We start from the raw sequence: 19,826 nt of genomic DNA on the forward strand, positions 1-19,826 counted from the left end.
TATAAATCAGCAAAAATCTTATTTTGTATGTAGAAAAAACAGATTTGTGCATAAAATACGTTTAAAAAAATCAATTTATAGTCTATAAATGCATGAGGCAATATTAGTTTTGTGACGGCCAAAGGAACAAGGAGCAGACCTCTCTCGACAGGGACGGACATTTAATCACACTAGACAAGTACAATAAATATGACACGCATGTATAATCAGTGCAGCATGAATACAATGAACACATAACAGCCAACATGAACAATAACTGACCTCAACCTAGACACACACAGGGGTTTATATACATACAAACATGTGCCCTATTGGTTGGGGTGTGGCAACAAACAAGGAGGCAGTCACATTAAACACAATCAGAACTCCCACTGCACATGGTGGGCCGTACCACATGATCAGTGAGAAGGGGAGCGTACTGTGACAAGTTTTTGTTGCTTGTTTAAAAATAGCCCATGACACTGTATTTAAGCTTGCTTTTATTCAATCCTTTGGTCCGTGTCTGAGCAGAATAATTTGACTCTGTTATTTTAAAGGGTTTGTAATTACTGTTGTTTTTCCAGATTTTACATCTACTATTGATAGATCACAATCAGTGAGGCTACTGATTAAGCAAGTGGGTCTGGTGGGCTCACCTCTTTGGTTGAGCTAGGTAGGGAGAGTAATGAAGCAGACTCTGAAAAACAGGATGATCCATTCATTTCTTTTGCATGGATTTATTTCTTGATTAAAACAGCCTGGGTCATTATGTTGCTTTTGGACTGCTTGCTGTCCCCTCAGTAAAAGAGTACAACATACTGAGGGGAGCTCGCCAGAAGAACCAGCCACACTCTGAGCTGCTCAGACTGAAGGGCATTTGTTAATAATTGTTCTCTGCAAAACTGAGATAGATGAATGAGAGAAAAAAGGCTTCTATTTTTATCTATACTCTATATTTATCTATACAGAGCACTTTTTGTACTAGGCTGATAGTTTTAAAACACTTTTTAACGTACTATTAAATCTAATACTATATTAAATATAATGGGATAGTCCAGTTTACTATTGATATTAACTCTTTGCCATGATCTGTGAGACACATTTGGCTATGAATATGTCACTTCCATAGGGCAAATACTCCCAACTTAATAGCCAGCCAAAAAATAATAAATCCAGGAACAGCTCAGTTCAAATTCCTACACAGCATGATTCCTCACTACTCATACTGAAAAGCCTGCCACTGCTAATGACCAAAACAGTAAACACATTTTCTGGCCTGAATGTCATTCTCGTGTCCTTGCTGTAGATCCTGGTCAGGTAAATCAGTGAGTCAGTGTTCCCTTCTGTCATGGCATACTGTTTGGTGTCATCCATGTACAATTTAACTCTTGAATCTGTACTTGTACCCTCTCTAATTAATTATATATGAGCCAATGCATAACAGCAATGGGCACAGTCCCTCTCGTTTGTATATACAGCACTATGGTTACCTGGGCAACTGTCTTCATGTTAACTTCTGATGTCCTCTAGTACATTCCAATGAGTTTTGGATGAATGCCCTTATGCTCATATTGACTTTATATAGGGCTAGGCAAATATGAAGATGTGTGGCATTGAGTTGCATGCTTTCATATAGCTGATCTGGGCAATCCTTGGAAACTTTATCTGTCAGTAAGTGCTGCCATGAGCCAAATATATATATATATATATATATATATATATATATATATATATATATATATATATATATATATATATATATAAACAAGAAAAATGAAATCCTCGCTGTCAGTTTATAATCAAGCTTTAGAAAAAGTCTCCAGCATCCATTCTACTTTAAAAATACAAGGGCTAACAATTGCAGAGTGCAGAATTCCTTCATATCCCTTTTCTTGCACTGTGGAATACTAAAGACACTCTATGAAGAAAAAGCAAATCCACCTTTCATTAAAAAAAAAATATAGAGTGAGATTGCTTAGACATAGAAATGTATGCATTTAACTCTAGGGAAATGCTGAAAAATCATGATATGTAACTGTTCTAGAACAAACTAACGTTTGTTATAGAGATTGTTGCTTGAGAGACTTTTTTTTACACAAAACATACATATTTTCAAGCATTTCTTCAGCCTGGGGATGTTCATTGTGTTTCAGCAAAGATGTTTTTTTCAGTCCACATATATAGTTAACATTTTTACTCCATTCTATAGGCAATTTAGCATTGTAATTTTTTTCAACAGAGTAATCTAAAATGTACCATTGGTACTCTGGGGAAAGATTCTGGATGAGTAAACCATGGCTGATTTAGCACTCTCTTTTTCTTGAATTATCTCATTGTTTTAAACAGATCTTTTCGTTATATCTTAGGGTTTGAGACAGACATTGTCAGACCTCACTGGTACTACTCTATTATAAACATAAACAACATTGATTCTGGTGCCATTCCTATTAGTTACACACTCCCTAAGACAACACAGCTGCAGGAACTTGTTGAAAACACCATTGTGTGAGACTTTTGTTGAATAGCTAAATAAAAACATGTGAGAACAGTGAGTCTGCTGTTTGGACAACTGTGAGCATACTTATGTCATTAAACCATAGCCAACATGTATTAGTTATGACACGATAGCTCCAACTCAATTGGTTAGTTATGATAAGATTACACTGTATGACTGATTTAAATCTGTCATACAATTTCAAGCAACTTCCAAGCACCCATTTCATCTTGCTGAATGAAAGTCCCCATCACACCACCTTATCCTTCAGGGAGTGATGGTCTCCATCATACTAACTTCACCTTCGGAGAGCACACCCCTGCACTTCACAATTTCCATGTGTCCCTCACACATCCACCCTTCATCCAGGGTCACACCCATGCCCCTTAACAGGGTTTTGCAGTAGGCTTTGCACCATCTCCTCACAGCAGAGGGAGGGGGGTCATCAACCCTCAGTATGCCCCAAATGGCCTCACACTAACATTCCACTTCAGACACCATTTTTAGTGAAGGCTCACAGCCAGTTTGGAACCCAGATCCTACAGATGACAAACACATTCCTTTCTGAGGTCCAGACTTATTTCTTTGCTTTTTGGCATGATAAAATTACTTGTAAGAGTGGTAAGTTTTATGAATTATGTTAATATTGTGCATAATTTGTGTTGGGGAATGGTTGGTGGTATAATAGGTAAAATCCATATGGAACTTGCAGCACTGTATATGCATCAACAATGCCTGTGTAGTACAGCCCTCAACACTGCAGAGACCAATATGGATTTTATGGGTTAGGAAGGGATGAATGGAAGTGAAGGAGAAGTACTGGGGGCTTAAATAATTAGGAGGTTAGCAAGGCCAATTGTGCATGGTTCAGCTTGAGAGAGAGAGGAATTGTGAGTGTGATTGATGTGTGTATTGGGAAGTGGGCATATCCCGCTGTCTGAGTGCCAACCAGAATGTGACATTTTATATTTATGTTTATATTTGTTAGAGAGAGTGAAGATTGATTGTTCTGTGCGGTTAAATGTTGGCTCTTTGTACTGATTAGTTAAGTTTGGGTGGGAAGAAAAATATACTTGAATGCATTCCTGCCCTAAGTACATGACTCCATATTAAAGATAATCCTAATATTTGTCCTTTTATAGCTATATGAACACCTTAACTTGGCAATCGAAACTGATAATAGTAATTGGGGCACCACCCTGATTTTCAGGGAAAATTCATTAATTTTAATTCATATTTCTTAATTCAGTCAGATCATCAAAGTTGCAAGTTCAAAGTTACTGTTTCTTTTCTACCTGAATTTAGGACTACCACTCTTGGATTTCAAGCATTCTAGTTAAGGATAAGTTTATTCAGTAATTAGAGATAAAGGAAAAATGCATTAAAAAAATGTAAGAATATGTTAATAACAAACAGAGGTATCGAATCCACTAACATGGCACTACAGCAAAACTTAACAAAACAAAATTAACCCCAAGCAAGATTCATTTGAGTATGGCTAAAACAAATAGGAAAAAAAGCAAGAGAAAAAATTATTAAAGTAACCTGTGAGAAGGACTAAATAAAGCTGAGCAGGCTGCTTAGCAGACTGGAGGAAGAAATTAACTTATACAATTTTAATACTTTTAATAATATACAGGCCTCACACTTTGATGGGTTTGACCAGGTTAGAACCAGCAGCTCAGTACAAAAGGGAACACCTTGCACAAGCCTGCGTGCACGACATGGGGCAGATGAACAGTGAGATGAACGACCTCTTCCTGATCCTCTGGACTTGATTTCTGAAGCCAGCTCAGTCAGAGAGCTAGCTTCATTTGTGTGTAGGCCTTTCCACAAGATAATGTAGAAAGTGTCCTGGTACCATTCAGTTCTGTAGGCCATCCTTGTCTTTTCTGAAACCGCTTCAGCTGACTAATCGCTGTGCTCACAACAAAACTTCTGTCTATTAGCATGAAAAAAATTGGTTTGGTTGATCAAAAATATAGGTCAGAATGTGATGAGCGAATTCTGACAAATATGCACTAAAAGATAAGAAATTAAACAAGAAAATAAAATGAGACTTAATTAACTTAGCAAGAGTCTACTGACTTGGTTTCTCTGAACAGTTGAAACTGTTGAATTGTTGTTCTTCCAGACCTGAGTGTCCAAACTCTCCTTCCCTCCTCCAAGTTGTCTCCATTGCACCTATCAATACCCCCTTTTTTATCAGGTACATGACAAGGAGAGTTCATGCATTTTTAATATTCTTTGTTTTAATGATAGTGGGGAATTCATTTCAGGCAGTCTTAGGTGGTTCAGCATAAACACCATTAAAACAGAATAAACAAACATGCTTTTCTTAAACAAATTTCATAACAAGATCTTAGAATGAAGTTTTCACACAGCAAAGTATTATACACAAGTGGAATATGTCTCATATATACATGGAATATGCGAAGTGTCACTTTCATTCCTTTACTACTTCAAGACTAGAATATATTTTGTTAAGTTGTGTAACGGTGAGCGGTTCTGAGGTGGACGAATGTGCAGAGAAGAACGAGATTTATTATGGGCAAATCCTCAATCAGAATCGTTGTAGCAGTCCAGGGTCATAAAGCCAACACAGAGAGTACGTGGATACATGATTAAACAAACAAAATACACTACAGCAGACTATAACAAAGGCTAGGAAACACAAAGGCACGGAGTACAAACTTAATACAGTTATTAAAATATCCAAACCCAAAACGCAATGAAGTAAACATTCACAATGTACAGCCAAGACATAGGGAACAAGACAGAGTTTAAATACATGAACTAAACGAGGGACAGGTGTGGAAAATGAAACTATGGCATGGAACTAAAATACACAAGACAGGGAAAACATGGAACATGGAAGATGGCAGGGACTAATCATGACAGTCCTCCACCCCAAAGTGCGCAACACCAGGGCGCGTACAAACGGCAACCACCAAAACCAAAAGCAAAACAGGACTAGGACAAGACACCAAAAGGAACAGAACGGGCAAGATGCAGAGCAAGGACAGGACCCAGACAAGACACAGGAGGCGACAGGTCAGAAACAGGACTCAAACACGGGACACGGGATAAGGAGGAGCAGGCACCGGAACAGCAGCAAACACAGAAACCGGGGGAACAGGAGAAGACTGAACAGGACAAGAACCCTTAGCAAAAGCAGGAATAGACACAGGAACCGAAGGAACAGGAGCAACAAGAAAAGAAGCAACAGGAACAGGAGCAGAAACAGCAGCAGCAGACGTGGACACGGAAGCGGGAGCAGAACCAACAACAGAGGCTGACTGAGGATGAACATGAACAAAAACGGACATGAGCACCGGAAAGGACACAGGGCACAGGGACAGAAACAAAAGGAGACACAGGAACTGAAATGGTCACAGAAACAAGCACAGGTACAGACAACACAACAGGAGCAAAACAAAACAGGCAACAGAGAAGGCAAAAACAGAGACACAGGAGACACTCAGGGAACAGGAGACACAGGCCAGGGTGGGACGGGCCGGAACCCAGGGGCAGGAGCAGCAGAAGACACAGGTCGGACAGGACGGGCAGGGAACATGAAGCCTGTGAATCAGGAGGCAGGTCTGGGGACACTGAAGAGACTGGAGAATTGGGAGTGGCAGCCTTTTGCGGACACAGGAGAGCTTCAAGGAGCAACCACTGGGACAAGTCTAGCACGAGGCATGAGAGAGGCCTGGCACGAAGTACGGGAGTCATGGAGTGGCTTCTTCCATTCCAGGAACTGGAACTGGTGGGTCTTGGGGTGCGGCTGCGGCATTCAGCGGCGGAGGGGCCAGAGGTGCAGCTGAGGCATTCAGCAGTGGCGGGACCCGCGGGACCACAGTGGCGCGGCTACAGGAACAGACCTGGCAACAGAACGGCGGCGTGTCTCCCACACCGGGAATTGGATCAGGACAGGCGGCGTCTCCCACCCCAGGAACAGGAACTGGCTCAGGATGGGCGGCGTCTCCCATGCCGGGAACAGGAACTGGATCAGGACGGGCAGCGTCTCCCACGCCGGGAACAGGAATTGGATCAGGACGGGCGGAGTCTCCCACGGTGAGAACTGGAACTGGATTGGGATGGGCGGTGTCTCTCACACCAGGAACAGGATCAGGACAGGTGGGATGGCCACAGGCACTGGGGGGGTGGGGTTTACCCTGGAGGAACACACAGACACAGAACCTTCTCAGCCGCTCCCAAGGCTCATGCGAGCAATAGGGAGCTCGCAGTTGCGCTTTAGTGCACATCGAGTGCCTAGCCATGGATTGTCTGTGCATTCACTCTGCCTACTAACCTCTTGCACTGCAGGCCGCTCCCCCCTGCAGCGATGGTCAAGACGGGTACACTCTTGGTGCTTACCTGGGATCTTGTCATCATCAAAACAAATGTGATCCTGCTTTTTCCGGGAATGATGAGATGTCCATGTACCTGCAGTGCCAGGGGACTTGTTGTCTCTGGTTTGGTGGTGCTGAGATGTAACAAACTCAGATTGTGTGGAACACCCACCTCCCAGAGTCTCACTCTCTCGCTGCATCCTTTTTGGGCTGTTCATTCTGTAACAGTGAGCAGTTCAGAGGTGAAAATAGGGAACAAGACAGGGTTTACATACATGAACTAAATGAGGGACAGATGTGGAAAATCAAACAAGGGGCAGAGAAAATGAAACTATGGCATGAAACTAAGATACACACAACAGGGAAAACATGGAACACGGAAGCTGGGAGGGACTAATCGTGACAAGTTGCTTCAAATAAGACTTTTATTAACAAAATAAGAAGTGATTAATAATTTTGTTTTATGATAAGCATAAGGTAAGCTACATGTAATGAAGATAATTATGATAGTAAATGGAAAATAATGAACAAGTAATGAAGAGAATATCAGGAGTGGCTGTCATCCTGGCGTCGCTGTTGTCATGGTTTCCCTGTCGTCTGTTCTCCTGCATTTCCTGGTTCCGCTCCTTAGTTTTGTTTTCGCTGCCCCTTGTCTGTTCTTTCATTCCAATAATATAAACAATAAAGAGCTAAATAAACAGTGAAAGAAAAGAATAATAGTAAAAAAATTAAAGAAATAAGCAATGAATGTCTATTCTGGTTTTCTAGAAATCCTAGTCTGAATTCAAAGGTGTACATGTGTCCGAAACCCATCTTGCAGGAGAATGACTGTCAAGGGCAAAAGAGAAATAGTTGGCTGGGGTGGAGGTGTGGTGGGCTACAGCAGGGGACATCAGGGGGTGGTGGCAGGAGCCATGGCACCTGAGACAACTTAGATTTTTAGACATGTCCAAGTACAAAAGTATGTAAATTATGGAACTATAATGTGCAAATATGGGCTCTGGCAGATCTAGCTATGGCAGCACAGCTAAAAGGATAGAGCCAGAAAAAAAAAAAACAGGCATGAGGGCACCCTCATCAACATCAGCAGTCCACTGCTCTCAGTCAACAAGCTGGAGTGACAAAAGAGAGATGACAAAAAAAGAGGTGAAGAGACAGCATCATAATATCACAGTTTACCATAACCTTTAATGCTCATGGGTCCCTAGATCTACACCTTTACTTAAAATGGGAAGTATTTAACAAAATGCCTAACTGTACAGGTTTTCAGCCTAGCCTTAAATATAGAGACTATGCCTAAGCCTCGGACATTTACATGAAGGTTATTCCATAGTGTGGGAGCTGTATAGGAAATGGCTCCACCCCTGCAGTAGATTTTCTTATTCTTGGTACTAGTAAAGAGTCTGCACCTTTCAATCTAAGCAAACGCAATGGGTCATAATGCACTAGGAGTCGTTTAAGGTACTGTCGGGCAAGACCATTTAGTGCTCGGTCAGAGGAGTATGCCCCCCCCCCCCCCCCCTTTGAGTCTTGGCTCCTCTCAAGGTTTCTTCCTCATGCTTTAGGGAGTTTTTCCTTACAAATTACAAGTTGTTCCTCACCCTTCGCTTGCTCACTGGGGGCTTGGACTTGGACATTTGTAAAACTGCTTTGTGACAACATCTGTTGTAAAGAGCACTGTATAAACAGTAGTAATAAACAGTACTGCTTTGTAGGTCATGACAAGTATTTTATAATCGATACAAAATTTTACTTGGCGCAAGGGTAATTATTATTATTAATCACAATTATATAGCACCTTTCTCAAACCCAAGGACACTTTACAGACAGAAATCAGCTTTTACAGACAAATCACTCATATACGGCGAGAAGTGGCAGCCAAGGAGTGGCACAGCATACTCTCTATTGGAAACCACAGCCTCCTGGGGGACTGCACTGGGTACAGGGAAAATAGAGGAGGTTAAGACCAGGACAGAGCATCAACCATTCCTGGCTGCTGGGATTGCTGAGTCTGGCTGCCTACCTTTGGCCCTGCCCTTATGTGATTGCTGTGGTGTATATAAGGACCCTGCTAGAAGAAGATGGAGGCTCACCCTAGGTTTGCTGTAGCATACATTTTGTTTGGTTTGTTGGGCTCCTGGCTGTGCATATCTTGCCTCTTGATATCTATAGTTAGTAAAGCTTGTGTATTGTGTATATCTGGATCTTTATGTAAGCATGCACTGGGTTTCACTAATGTTGTACTCTTGTGACTATAAAATTGTGTTAGAGTACATGTTCTGGTGTATGTGTAAGTATATAGTTACTGATTGTAGGAAGTGGTGTCTGTTTGGGATTGGGGTTATTTTCTGTTTATTCTCAGGGAGTTAATGTAGGATTATATTTTAGTTTTGTCTTGTGGAATGTAGTTAGATGTGGTGTTTATTTTGTAGTGTGGGTTATATATATATATATATATATATATATATATACACACACACACACCCTCCTAGCATCCATGTTGTCATGGTTACCCTGTCTTGTGCATTTGTTTTGCTTCCATATTTTGTTTATCTCCTTCTATGGTAACCCCATTAGTACGTGTGTGTGTGTGTGTGTGTATATATATATATATATATATATATATATATATATATATATATATATATATATACACACACACGTACTAATGGGGTTACCATGACACAGGTATATATATATATATATATATATATATATATATATATATATATATATATATATATATATATACTGTATTGTTCACAGTTAGTTTTCTGGTCATTGTGAATCCTACCCTCTGTTTGTTTCCCAAGCCTCCTTTGTGATCTCTAGTGTTTAGTGTTTGTTCTTATCATTGCTTGTGTCATTGTTATAGCCTGCTTCCCCTTTTCTCATCTTATTTTTTTTTGTGTGTGTGTTTGTATGTAACTGTCCAGGGCCATGATCAGGACACACAGACTCCCTCAACGTAGACAGACATTTATTAGACTAACAAGAATAACGAACACAATGGCACTCACACTCACAAACATAATGTGCAACACAAATTAGACAGGATCAATAACAAAGACCGACAAAGATGCACACTGCCACAATGTTTTGAATACACAAAGACATTACAAGAATAACCTTGTGCAGGTGTGTGCTAACAAGGAGGGTGTGGTTACAAATAAGACAATTAATTCCCTCTGCATGTGATGGGCCATACCACATGAACCTTGGGAAGGGGAGCATTCTGTGACAGTGTGTGATGTGTGTATGATGTATTCCCAGACTCTGCATATTGGCTCTATGACCCTGGACTGTTCTAAATATTATGATTCTGAATGTACCCATAATAAATCTCACTCTTCTCTGCATATGCGTCCGCCTCTTAACCGCTCATCATTCCATATATAAATTCCCTACACACCCTCCTCCGGCCCTTTTCTTTTTCCTTCAGGCTCGGGTCCTCTACCAAAAGCCTGGGAGCCTGTGGGTCCAGCATAGAATTTTAGACTGCAATCTTCTGGACAAAGATGTCAGATGTTGTTCCTGGGATATACTGGAGCCATTCTCCTGGTGTGGAGGTCACAGCCCCTAGTGCTCTGATTATCACAGGAATCACGGTTGCCTTCACAAGTCATCTTTTCCAGGTTTTAGTCTTTGGTATTTTTTTTTTAGTTTTTTTGTGTTCCTTTGTCCTAAAGTTGCAAACACTTGGGCTTGCTAAATCTATCACTGCGGCCCTGTTTGGCTATTTGTCTATCCCTATTATGTATGGTTGGTTCATCATTGTGTACCAATTTGACCTCGGGAATTCCAGCACGTACTCGGAACAGATGTTTCTATATACTATGCTAGCCAGATGGTTAGGGTGTTCCATGTATGCTCTGCTTGCTAGCATCTTGCATCCAACTTCCAGCTCATAACTGCACCCAAACAACTCCACATAAACTTCAGCTAAAATAAGCCTCTTCCTTTCAACGATGTCAAAAAGTTTTGGTGATTAAATTATTCACTAAAAACAATACCCATAACTGCATCAGTTTTGCCAAAGTGATGCACAAGTGATGTTTTGCTGTGTGTATGGTTCTAGCTCACACAATGACTGCCTAAATATTGTAAGTGAGGTGTCTACATTTTTGTCCAAGCGTCTTCTATTTGTGGAAACAGCTGCCAATCACACCAATTGCACCTAGAAAACACTTGTGAAGTAATTTTATGTTCATTGTTTGAATGTCTGAAAGGCCATAAGTTTGTACTCGGTGTATCCTAGTCTGACTGTTTTTCCTTACCTCCGTGTTATTTCTTAGCCTCTGTTATAGCCTGCTTCCCCTGTTTGCATTCGTGTGCTTTTGTTTGTTTATCATGTATCCTAGTACTCTCGTATTGGCTCAATGACCCTGGACCGTTATAACAACTCTGAATCTGGATTTGCCCCTAATAAATCTTGCTCTTCTCTGCACATGTGTCTGCCTCCTTAACGCTCACCGTTACACAAAGAAATAGCAATTATGGAATCTAAGAAAGGAGGGTCTTATCATTCTATTCAGGAACATTGCCATGGGAGAAATGTGCATTTTGTGGTAACTAAAGGCTTGCATATTTTGTGTTAGGTTATGAAGAAAAGAAATGCGTGTTTCACATTGAAAAAATTAATGAACTCATTACTACTATGTGATTTTGTAATCTGAGCATTTGTGGGGTTTTTTGCCTAGTCAGATGTGTAATTGTACTAAATAAAAATCTAGGACTATTATTGTTATTTTCTATTAAGGTCAAGAGATGAGCTGTTCGAGTGGTAATGCCTTTCTATACTTGAGATGGCTCTCCTTCAATGCGAGCTGGATGACAAAGTTTAATGTGGCGCCATTTACGTTCTATCTTTTGAGTATTCTATTTTAAATTGTGAATGTGATCATTATACCAAGGTACTCATTTCTGTTCCTATTTTTTTATTGTTAAGTGTAACAGCATCGTTGAGTGTGCAGCAAAATACTGACTCTAAACATTCAGTCATTTGATGAAGTTCTGTGGGGTTTAAGGGTATCCCAGTGACAAATGATATGTCTGGGAGATTGGCAATAAATCTAGATGCAGTGGCTAACAAGTTCATGCATCTAGTGTGGTAGTGAGGCAAAGTCTCTGTATTGTGGCTTATATGTAGTTCAAATGAATTGAGGGAATGGTGTGAGATAGCATCAGACTGGGATGGAATGACTATGACTATATTGTATAACAGTACTAAATCAAGAGTTTGTCCAACAGAGTGTATGGGTTTTCCTATACATTGAGTGAAACTAGTTGATTCTAGAATATAATTAAAGGCAGATCTCATAGGGTCTTGGGCACTATCAAAGTGAATGTTGAAATCTCCAACAACAATAGCTCTACTAGTGTAATATAGGATAGAAGAAATCTCCAAACTCATTAACAAATCTTGACTAGGGTCCTGGTAACCTGTAGACCAATTATCACTGGCTAGATTACTTATGTTAGTGAAAATAATTTCAAAGGACTTGAAATCATAACCATCTTTCTGATTTACGCATAATGTGTCAGTATAAATAACTATAATATCGCCTCCATAGCCACTTAGACAAGGGCAGAGTGCATACAGTGCTCAAAATATAAGTTACTGTAAACAGTTAAGCAAGTTGAAGATGAAATTATCTCCAAAAGGCATTAAAGATGACATATTCCTTTTGTATTTTAAGCAAAAACTTTTTTTTTTTCATCTTTTACATTTTCAAAATAACAAAAAAGGAAAAGGGCCCAAAGCAAAACTTCAGACACCCTGCATGGTTAGTAACTAGTAGCGCACCCTTTGGCAAGTATCACAGCATGTCAAATGTAGTCCAATTATCTATAAACCCACATTGTTTTGTGAGCACCACTTGGACATCCAGCAGTTCAGCAAAGATAACCAGCTGTAGGCAATATCGCCACCCTGCATTGGAATAGGACCAGAGCATACTACAGCATCAGACATCGCTTTCGCTAATTGGCACACCTCTACAATATTATTCTTTGGAAATGTGTATCATGAGCTCCTATGTGAATGACATATGCTTGCCTAAGACCTTAAGATTAGTTGCAATGTCGGGTGCCCCAGAACCCAGCATAGAGCTAACTACTCTTGCTGGTATCCCTAACAGCCTAGCTAATTTCATGTGTCACAAAATGTAGTCCCTTATACAGATCTCCTATAACAAAAGCTTTTTCAACAGGCTTCTCAGCAGGTGCCTCTCTGAGTGGGGTAAACCTGATGAACATGTGAATGGGAGGAATGTGGTGCTCACACGCACGTGCTGAAATTCGGCTATTTCGCCATAAAGTCACCTGGTTGCCCCACTGTGAGGGCTGTGGTGCCAGAGTTGATGGCTCTTATATTTCATCTAAGGTATCCAGAACGTGTATTTCTATTTCCTCGATATCTCTAACACTTACTAAGGTCTGGATGCATACCTCTAGTGCTAGAATCTAGTGCTATCAAACTAGCAATTAATCTACATTTCTCACAGATAAATCCATTGTTAATGACTGATGAATAATAGATAAAAAATATTGCATTCTACACACTGAAGAAGAATGGAAACATCCGTGTTAAAAATAATAATAATAAAAACAAGTAGTCTCCAATGTCTAGTAGAGGTTGCCGATTTCTGGGTTGTATGTAGTTATCCCGAAAGAAAAATTAATAATAGGTTAGAGAACAGTAATGGCTAAAATACCTAAACAGTGGCATTTGTACAAAACAGTTTCTTTGTAGATCTTATAGCAGTGGGAATAAAAACATACATAAAAACATTTCTCCCTGTGGCACAACGGAACTATGAAAAATGAAAATATTTATTATACAAATTGAAAGCTTTGCAAATAAGTTCATGTGGAAATCCCTTTGGGATGTGCACAGAAAATATTTGGTTGTCCTGTTAAGTTAAAGTCTGATGGAAATTAGGGCTATAGTTTCAGCAATATAAACAGGCTGTTAGAAGGTTTCTGGATTCCAATCTTTGGATTTATGACACTTAGGATGTCCTGGAAAAAAATGAGTGGAAAGTCAAATGTTCAGGCAGGTGTGATGAGACCTGAGTTAGTGTTGTATTATGGTTGTGGTTGCTAGGCATCACAGAGCCTCAGTGGTCCTGATTCCTGTCCGTGGGCAGGAGGTGAGACAGGTCAACCTTCCCACACCAATATTTTTCAGAAGAATAAGGAGTAATCTATCTTCGCTAAAAAAAAAGGCTTAAATCACGCAGGTGACCTCTTACACTTATTTATCACATCCTCCAGTTGACATTATATAGTTTGTTTGGTCTTCTTTGTTTGCCCCTGGATTGGTGCTTTGACATTTCAGTTAAAAAATGCTCACGGTCTAACTTGGCCAGTAAAAAATGTTGCAGATGGGCAACCATGCAACCTAGGACTTCCAAGCTCTCTGTATGCCATCTCCATAGGACCTAGTTTATGCGTCCAAATTTGCTCCCCACCCTTTTTTTCTTCAATGAAAAGTAAGCACATTAAAGATAACATTAAGACTATTAACATGACATCTGGCAGCTACTTAGAGATCAGAACAACCAAGCCAAAAATGACTCTAGAATCCTTTACACGTATCCAAGAGCCAGAACTTACATCGCTGATCTCGTGCGCAAACTTCTCCACTTCCTAGATTTACTGCCCACACACTTTCTTATGAAAATCCTACCTAAAGTAATTGAATCTTTACTAAATTTAATAAACTCCCCCTTGAACCTTGGCTACATTCCTAAATCATTCAAATTAGTAGTAGTCAGACCACTTATCAAAAACTCTAATCTTGACCCATGTCAGCTGTCAAACTACAGGCAGATCTCACCCCTTCCATTTATTTCCAAGATCCTAGAAAAAAACTGTAGCTCAGCAATTAAGCTCATATCTGAATCGGAACCAGATCCATGAAGAATTTGTCAGTCATTCAGTCTCACATCGTCCCTAGCAGTTAAAGATATTGGAGTTCTTAGGGATCCCAGTCTCTCATTGGAAGCTTATATAAATAATATTTCTAGAACCGCCTTTCTCCAACTTGGGAACATTTAGAAGATTAGGAACGTGCTCTCCTCACATGATGCAAAAAAGCTAGTCCATGCATTTGTCACTTCAAGATTAGACTACTCTAATGCCTTACTATCTGGCTATACCATTAAGTGCCTAAACAAGCTCCAGCTAGATCAAAATGCAGCAGCCATAGCTCTTACTAGAACTAGAAAATTTGATCACATTACTCCAATCTTAGCTACTTTACATTGACTCCCAGTAAAATTTCATATTGATTATAAAATACTTCTAATAACTTACAAAGCACCTTAGAGAACTCTTAGTGCATTACGATCCACCAGGTCTACTTAGATCAAAAGGTGCAGGCTCTTTTCTAGTACCAAGTATAAGAATATCTACCACAGGCTAAAGAGCTGTCACTTCACCAACTTTGTGTCACTCAAGTTGACTGAAAGCAGTGGCATGCTGATGTTCCAGGTTGTCCTCATGCCTGTAGTTCCATCTGGCTCTATCCTTTTAGCTATGCTGCCATAGCTAGATCTCCCAGAGTCCACCATTGCGCATTATAGTTCCCTAATTTACACACCCTTGTACTTGGACATGCATAATAAACTATTCTGTCTTTTTGCCAATGTAAACCTACCCCTGATGTCATGACGTAACTGAGCCTCAACCCATTTCAGCTGCCATGGCTACTCCCACCACCCCATGATGTCCCCTGCTGTAGTCCACCACACCTCCACCCTAGCCAACTACTTCTCCCTTGCCCTTGATTGACGTTCTCGTGCGGGATGGGTTTCAGACATGCGTACACCATCAGGACCAGACTAGGACTTTTAGAAAACCAGACTAGAAATTAATTGCTTATTTTTTCCATTTTATTATTTATTTATTTTTCTCTTTCGATATGTATTCTGTTCCTTATTGACTATATTATTACAATTGTGGTGTCCATTGTCGGTCAGAGGATGGGCTCCCCCTTTGAGTCTTGGCTCCTCTTAAGGTTTCTTCCTCATGCTCTATGGAATTTTTTTTTTGCCACTGTTGCCCTTGGATCACTGGCTTGGACTTGGACATTTGTAATGCTGCTTTGTGACAACATCTGTTCTAAAAAGCACTATATAAATAAATTTGATTTGATTTGACAGAGACCTGTCACACATGATTAGTGTTGTTAATACTGAGGTAATAAAATGCTGAGGTTGCTAGTTCAAGCCCCACCACTGACAAGCTGCCACTATTGGGCCCCTGAACAATGCCCTAAACCCTCAATTGCTCAAGTTGTACTCAGCCATGATTGTAAGTTGCTTTGAATAAAAAAAAAAATCAGATAAATGTAAATGCAAAGGATTCTGGGTAGGCTTCAGTAAACCCCTGTGTAAGACACATCATGTCTCTACCAGGCACAGGATTGTACAGAAAAACAACCTTATGTAAGATTAAGTCATTTAAAAAAAAGAGAAGTCTTCTCTTGGAATGTAAAGGTACTATGCTCCAAATAGTATAGGTATTGAATATCAAGTTCCATATATTGACTAATGTATGTTTTGGATATATTGGTGGAGATTTGGAACACTAGTATGTAAAAAAAAGGCAGGGCGAATACATAATCACTCCTGAAATCTCTAAAAATTTGGGTTCTTTGTGTAATTGTCAGACATTCTCCGGAGGACGCCTCAAATGCATGTTATCTTTAACTTGCAATAAAGGGCCAGCTGTTCTCTTCAAATAATTCTGAAGTCTGCATTTTTAGTTTCTATTTGAAACTTTAAACCTAGCTAATTGGGGATTTAGGAACAACAATGCCAAGTTAAACTTGCATTGTGGACATCCCAACTAAAGGGACATCTCACTGAGTGCCACCATGGCCAGCACTCAGTTGTACATTAATGAAGTAAGTAAACCATTTAATTTTATTTTATTGGAGGCCATGGAGACATGCACAGCATTTAAGTAGCCTAAGGCTGATTTGTTCAGATTCAAAAGGTGATCTTATCTGTATGTATTGTATAAGCTCACTCTAGCTTTTGACTCTAGTCTGTTTTTTGACTTCGGTTTTGGAATATCCCATTTGTAATAAAAGGCTCTCATTTTACATCTACAGGCATCTGATTCCAGTCTGTAGCATTACAAAGCCCAAACACCCTAATCTTTCCCTGTGTGCTTTTAAAAAAATCAAAGATAAAAAAGGCACTTAGTTGCTTCATTGCTTTATTGAACATGTGCACAATTTGTTAGCATAGTCATTTCACACAATTATTAAGATACATTAATAACATCTAAGTTGCATGATTAGGCCTAGTAGACAATGTTTTGTCATTTTTGCCATGGTAATTAAATTCATTAATATCTCTATATTAAATTGTTTCATATATTTTTTACTTTGTTTAACTTACAGGCATCAGTAGACAATAAATCTCACAGACATTCCAGTCAATACAGCATAAAACCATCCCAAATAACTTAACAATGCTGAATAAATATACTTTAATAACAGACAACACCATATGTAAAATGTACTTTCCAATGAGGCATTGTATAAATGGAATGACAAACAAATATTAAGAGTCATAACAAATGTTTTGGAACACAAGCTGAAGTTGAGCATTAAAACATTGAAAAGGGATGAAAGAGGAACCAACTGATCACATGATTCTGATGAATATAGTGCATCAATATATGCCCCTCCAAGCCATACTTAAACCTGCTCACATGCCTTTGTTTTAGAACACAGACCAGTTAATAATCAATAGAATCTGATCTAACACACCTCTTTAATGTCGCCGAACCAAACAATTCATTTTCATATGTATATGAACATATTTAAAACAATCACAAACTGTCTGCAAAATAACCTCAAACTATGTATGTGATGTAAATCATTTAAAAATAAATGCTTTGAAAAAGAAATAAGAAAAAATGAATTCACAAACCTAACTCAAATAATTCTAAAAAGACTTCTACAAGAACTTGACTAACACATTTAACTAGTAACAGTCAACTCTAATGGACAAAAAGAAAACTTCTCATTTGCCATATTTGTTGTGACAATCTGTACAGCACTTACATTTGGTAATGACAGATTACGGTACAACATTTACAAGCTAATGCATCACTGGCACAAGGAATCATCGTGGATACACAACAGGCTGGTGGCAGGAAGCAGAGAAGGGACTGGGGATTTACTGGGGTTATCACCTTGGTGTTCAGTCCACTAATGGAAGACACGGCCTTGGCCTACTACATGAGTTTCAGCTACAGAAACAAGAGAGCTATGTGAGAAAATGGAGCAATCCTGTTACAGTTACTGGATAGCTCTTTAAGCTCTTTAAATCCTATGGCATTTTATTTGAAGGATATTGTTTTAATCTGCAAGAACATTCATTATAGTAATAGCATTCCTTGGCTGTTGCATCCTGTTGACTGTGGCCCCATAAGAAAGACCAGCACTTAAGACGCTGCCTAATCTCAAAAACCACGTCCAGGGTCTCAGAATGGCTGACACAATATTAAGTTTGTGTAACACTGTGCAGTGTTCTTTTGAGACATATATTGTAGATGCTTCAACCATCCGGCGCTTTGAACCATGCGTTTTCTCACACATTACAGTGTTTACTTGCAAACATAGTTGCAAGATCATCAATCAGTGATATATGAACTATTGGATTGGAAGACCAGATCATAGACACTTTTTTAATCTGTGACTCTCTAGAACATCCCTGAGATCTGTGCAATTGAACAAGAGTGATTTTTTTCTTTCTAAGGCATGTTCACCAGATTAGGGTTTAAATTGGTGTATTAACTACATGTTTCAGGACAGGGAATATTGGGAAGGCAGCTACAGCTTGGTCACAAAAATTAAACACTTTTGACTACACCTACTTTATCTATGCATATTAACAATTACAAAAGCAAGGGCTAGAAGGGATGTGTGTGACTACAAGTTCCTTGACATGCAGTTTCACTGACATTACTAGTGCTAACAGCAGCAGGGTTAGTTTCACACTTGACAAAAGCCTGTCCATTTTTAAATATTTAGTTTAACATTGATACAATGGCTTACTAAAGACCCCAAACTGTGCTCATACATACAAAGTGTCAGCATTTCTTCAGCATTTAATCTTTTGGTCACAGTGTTCCTATGAAAACCAATCAAGATGAAGCCCCTGACTATAAAGTACTCAGAGATGCAGAGATGTGAATTTTCCAACAAGATCTGCTAAAATTGCTGAAATTCAGCTCTTACCTTCGCCAAAAAAGATTTTTGGCAGCAAAGAGTGCCTTTAAAACTCCAAAGCATTCAAATGGTGTCAGAATAATCCATGATATTGCTTTGCTCCTGTGTGTGTGTGGTCAGAAGATAAACTGGAAAAGATTCTGGAAGAAACAGATGAAGTGCGTTGCCTAGCTGTATTCTTTGAGTGTGTTGCAAAATTTCTCTGTGTAGGATCTTATGAATCTTTATTTGAGCAGACATTGACTTGAATTAAAATGTTACATCGGATGTACACTTATCAATGATCCATGCAAATACTAAACGACATTGATATCCTTGGTCCTTTGTGTGAGCTGAATATAGCCATGCATTTCAGGTCTTCAAATGTGTGTATATCTGTTGATGCAAGTATTTTAAGTAAATGAAGGGTAAATATATGACTGTACATAACAATCTAAACATCTGTCTTTCTGTTCCAAAGCCTGTCTTCTTGGAGTGATTGTGTGTTGAGAGTGTGTGTGACTATTCCACTAAGAAGAGACTGGCGAAGGATTTTCTCAGGTTGCGGATGGTCTCGGCTTTCACCTCGTCTTGACTAAGAGTTGAGCGTGGGGCCGCTGGCATTTCTGGAATGTTGAATGTATTGGTAAGAGACTGGGATTTGCTAAAGAGAGAAAGAATGGCAATAAAGGAAAGGAAGAGGCTATTAAAATCATGCAACAAACCCATGAAGATGATTGTACAGGGGTAGGGTAGAGAA

At 39.5% G+C, this 19,826-nt stretch overlaps 1 protein-coding gene across 2 annotated transcripts in view; it reads right to left on the reverse strand.

Annotated features, from left to right (window-relative positions):
• Window positions 1-17,044: 17,044 nt before the first annotated feature.
• Window positions 17,045-19,826, reverse strand: part of syn1 (synapsin I) — a 30,998-nt gene continuing 28,216 nt past the window's right edge. Inside the window, exon 13 of one of the 2 annotated variants that reach the window (XM_035536423.1) lies at window positions 17,045-19,692. In XM_035536423.1, the coding sequence (XP_035392316.1) occupies window positions 19,662-19,692 (31 nt within the window). In that variant the 3' untranslated portion in view covers window positions 17,045-19,661. Of the gene's footprint in view, window positions 19,731-19,826 lie in introns of both variants that reach the window. The other variant, XM_035536422.1, reaches the window with a different exon arrangement.

This window comes from Electrophorus electricus, chromosome 18 (genome assembly GCF_013358815.1).
Source record: "Electrophorus electricus isolate fEleEle1 chromosome 18, fEleEle1.pri, whole genome shotgun sequence".
Classification (NCBI taxonomy): domain Eukaryota; kingdom Metazoa; phylum Chordata; class Actinopteri; order Gymnotiformes; family Gymnotidae; genus Electrophorus; species Electrophorus electricus.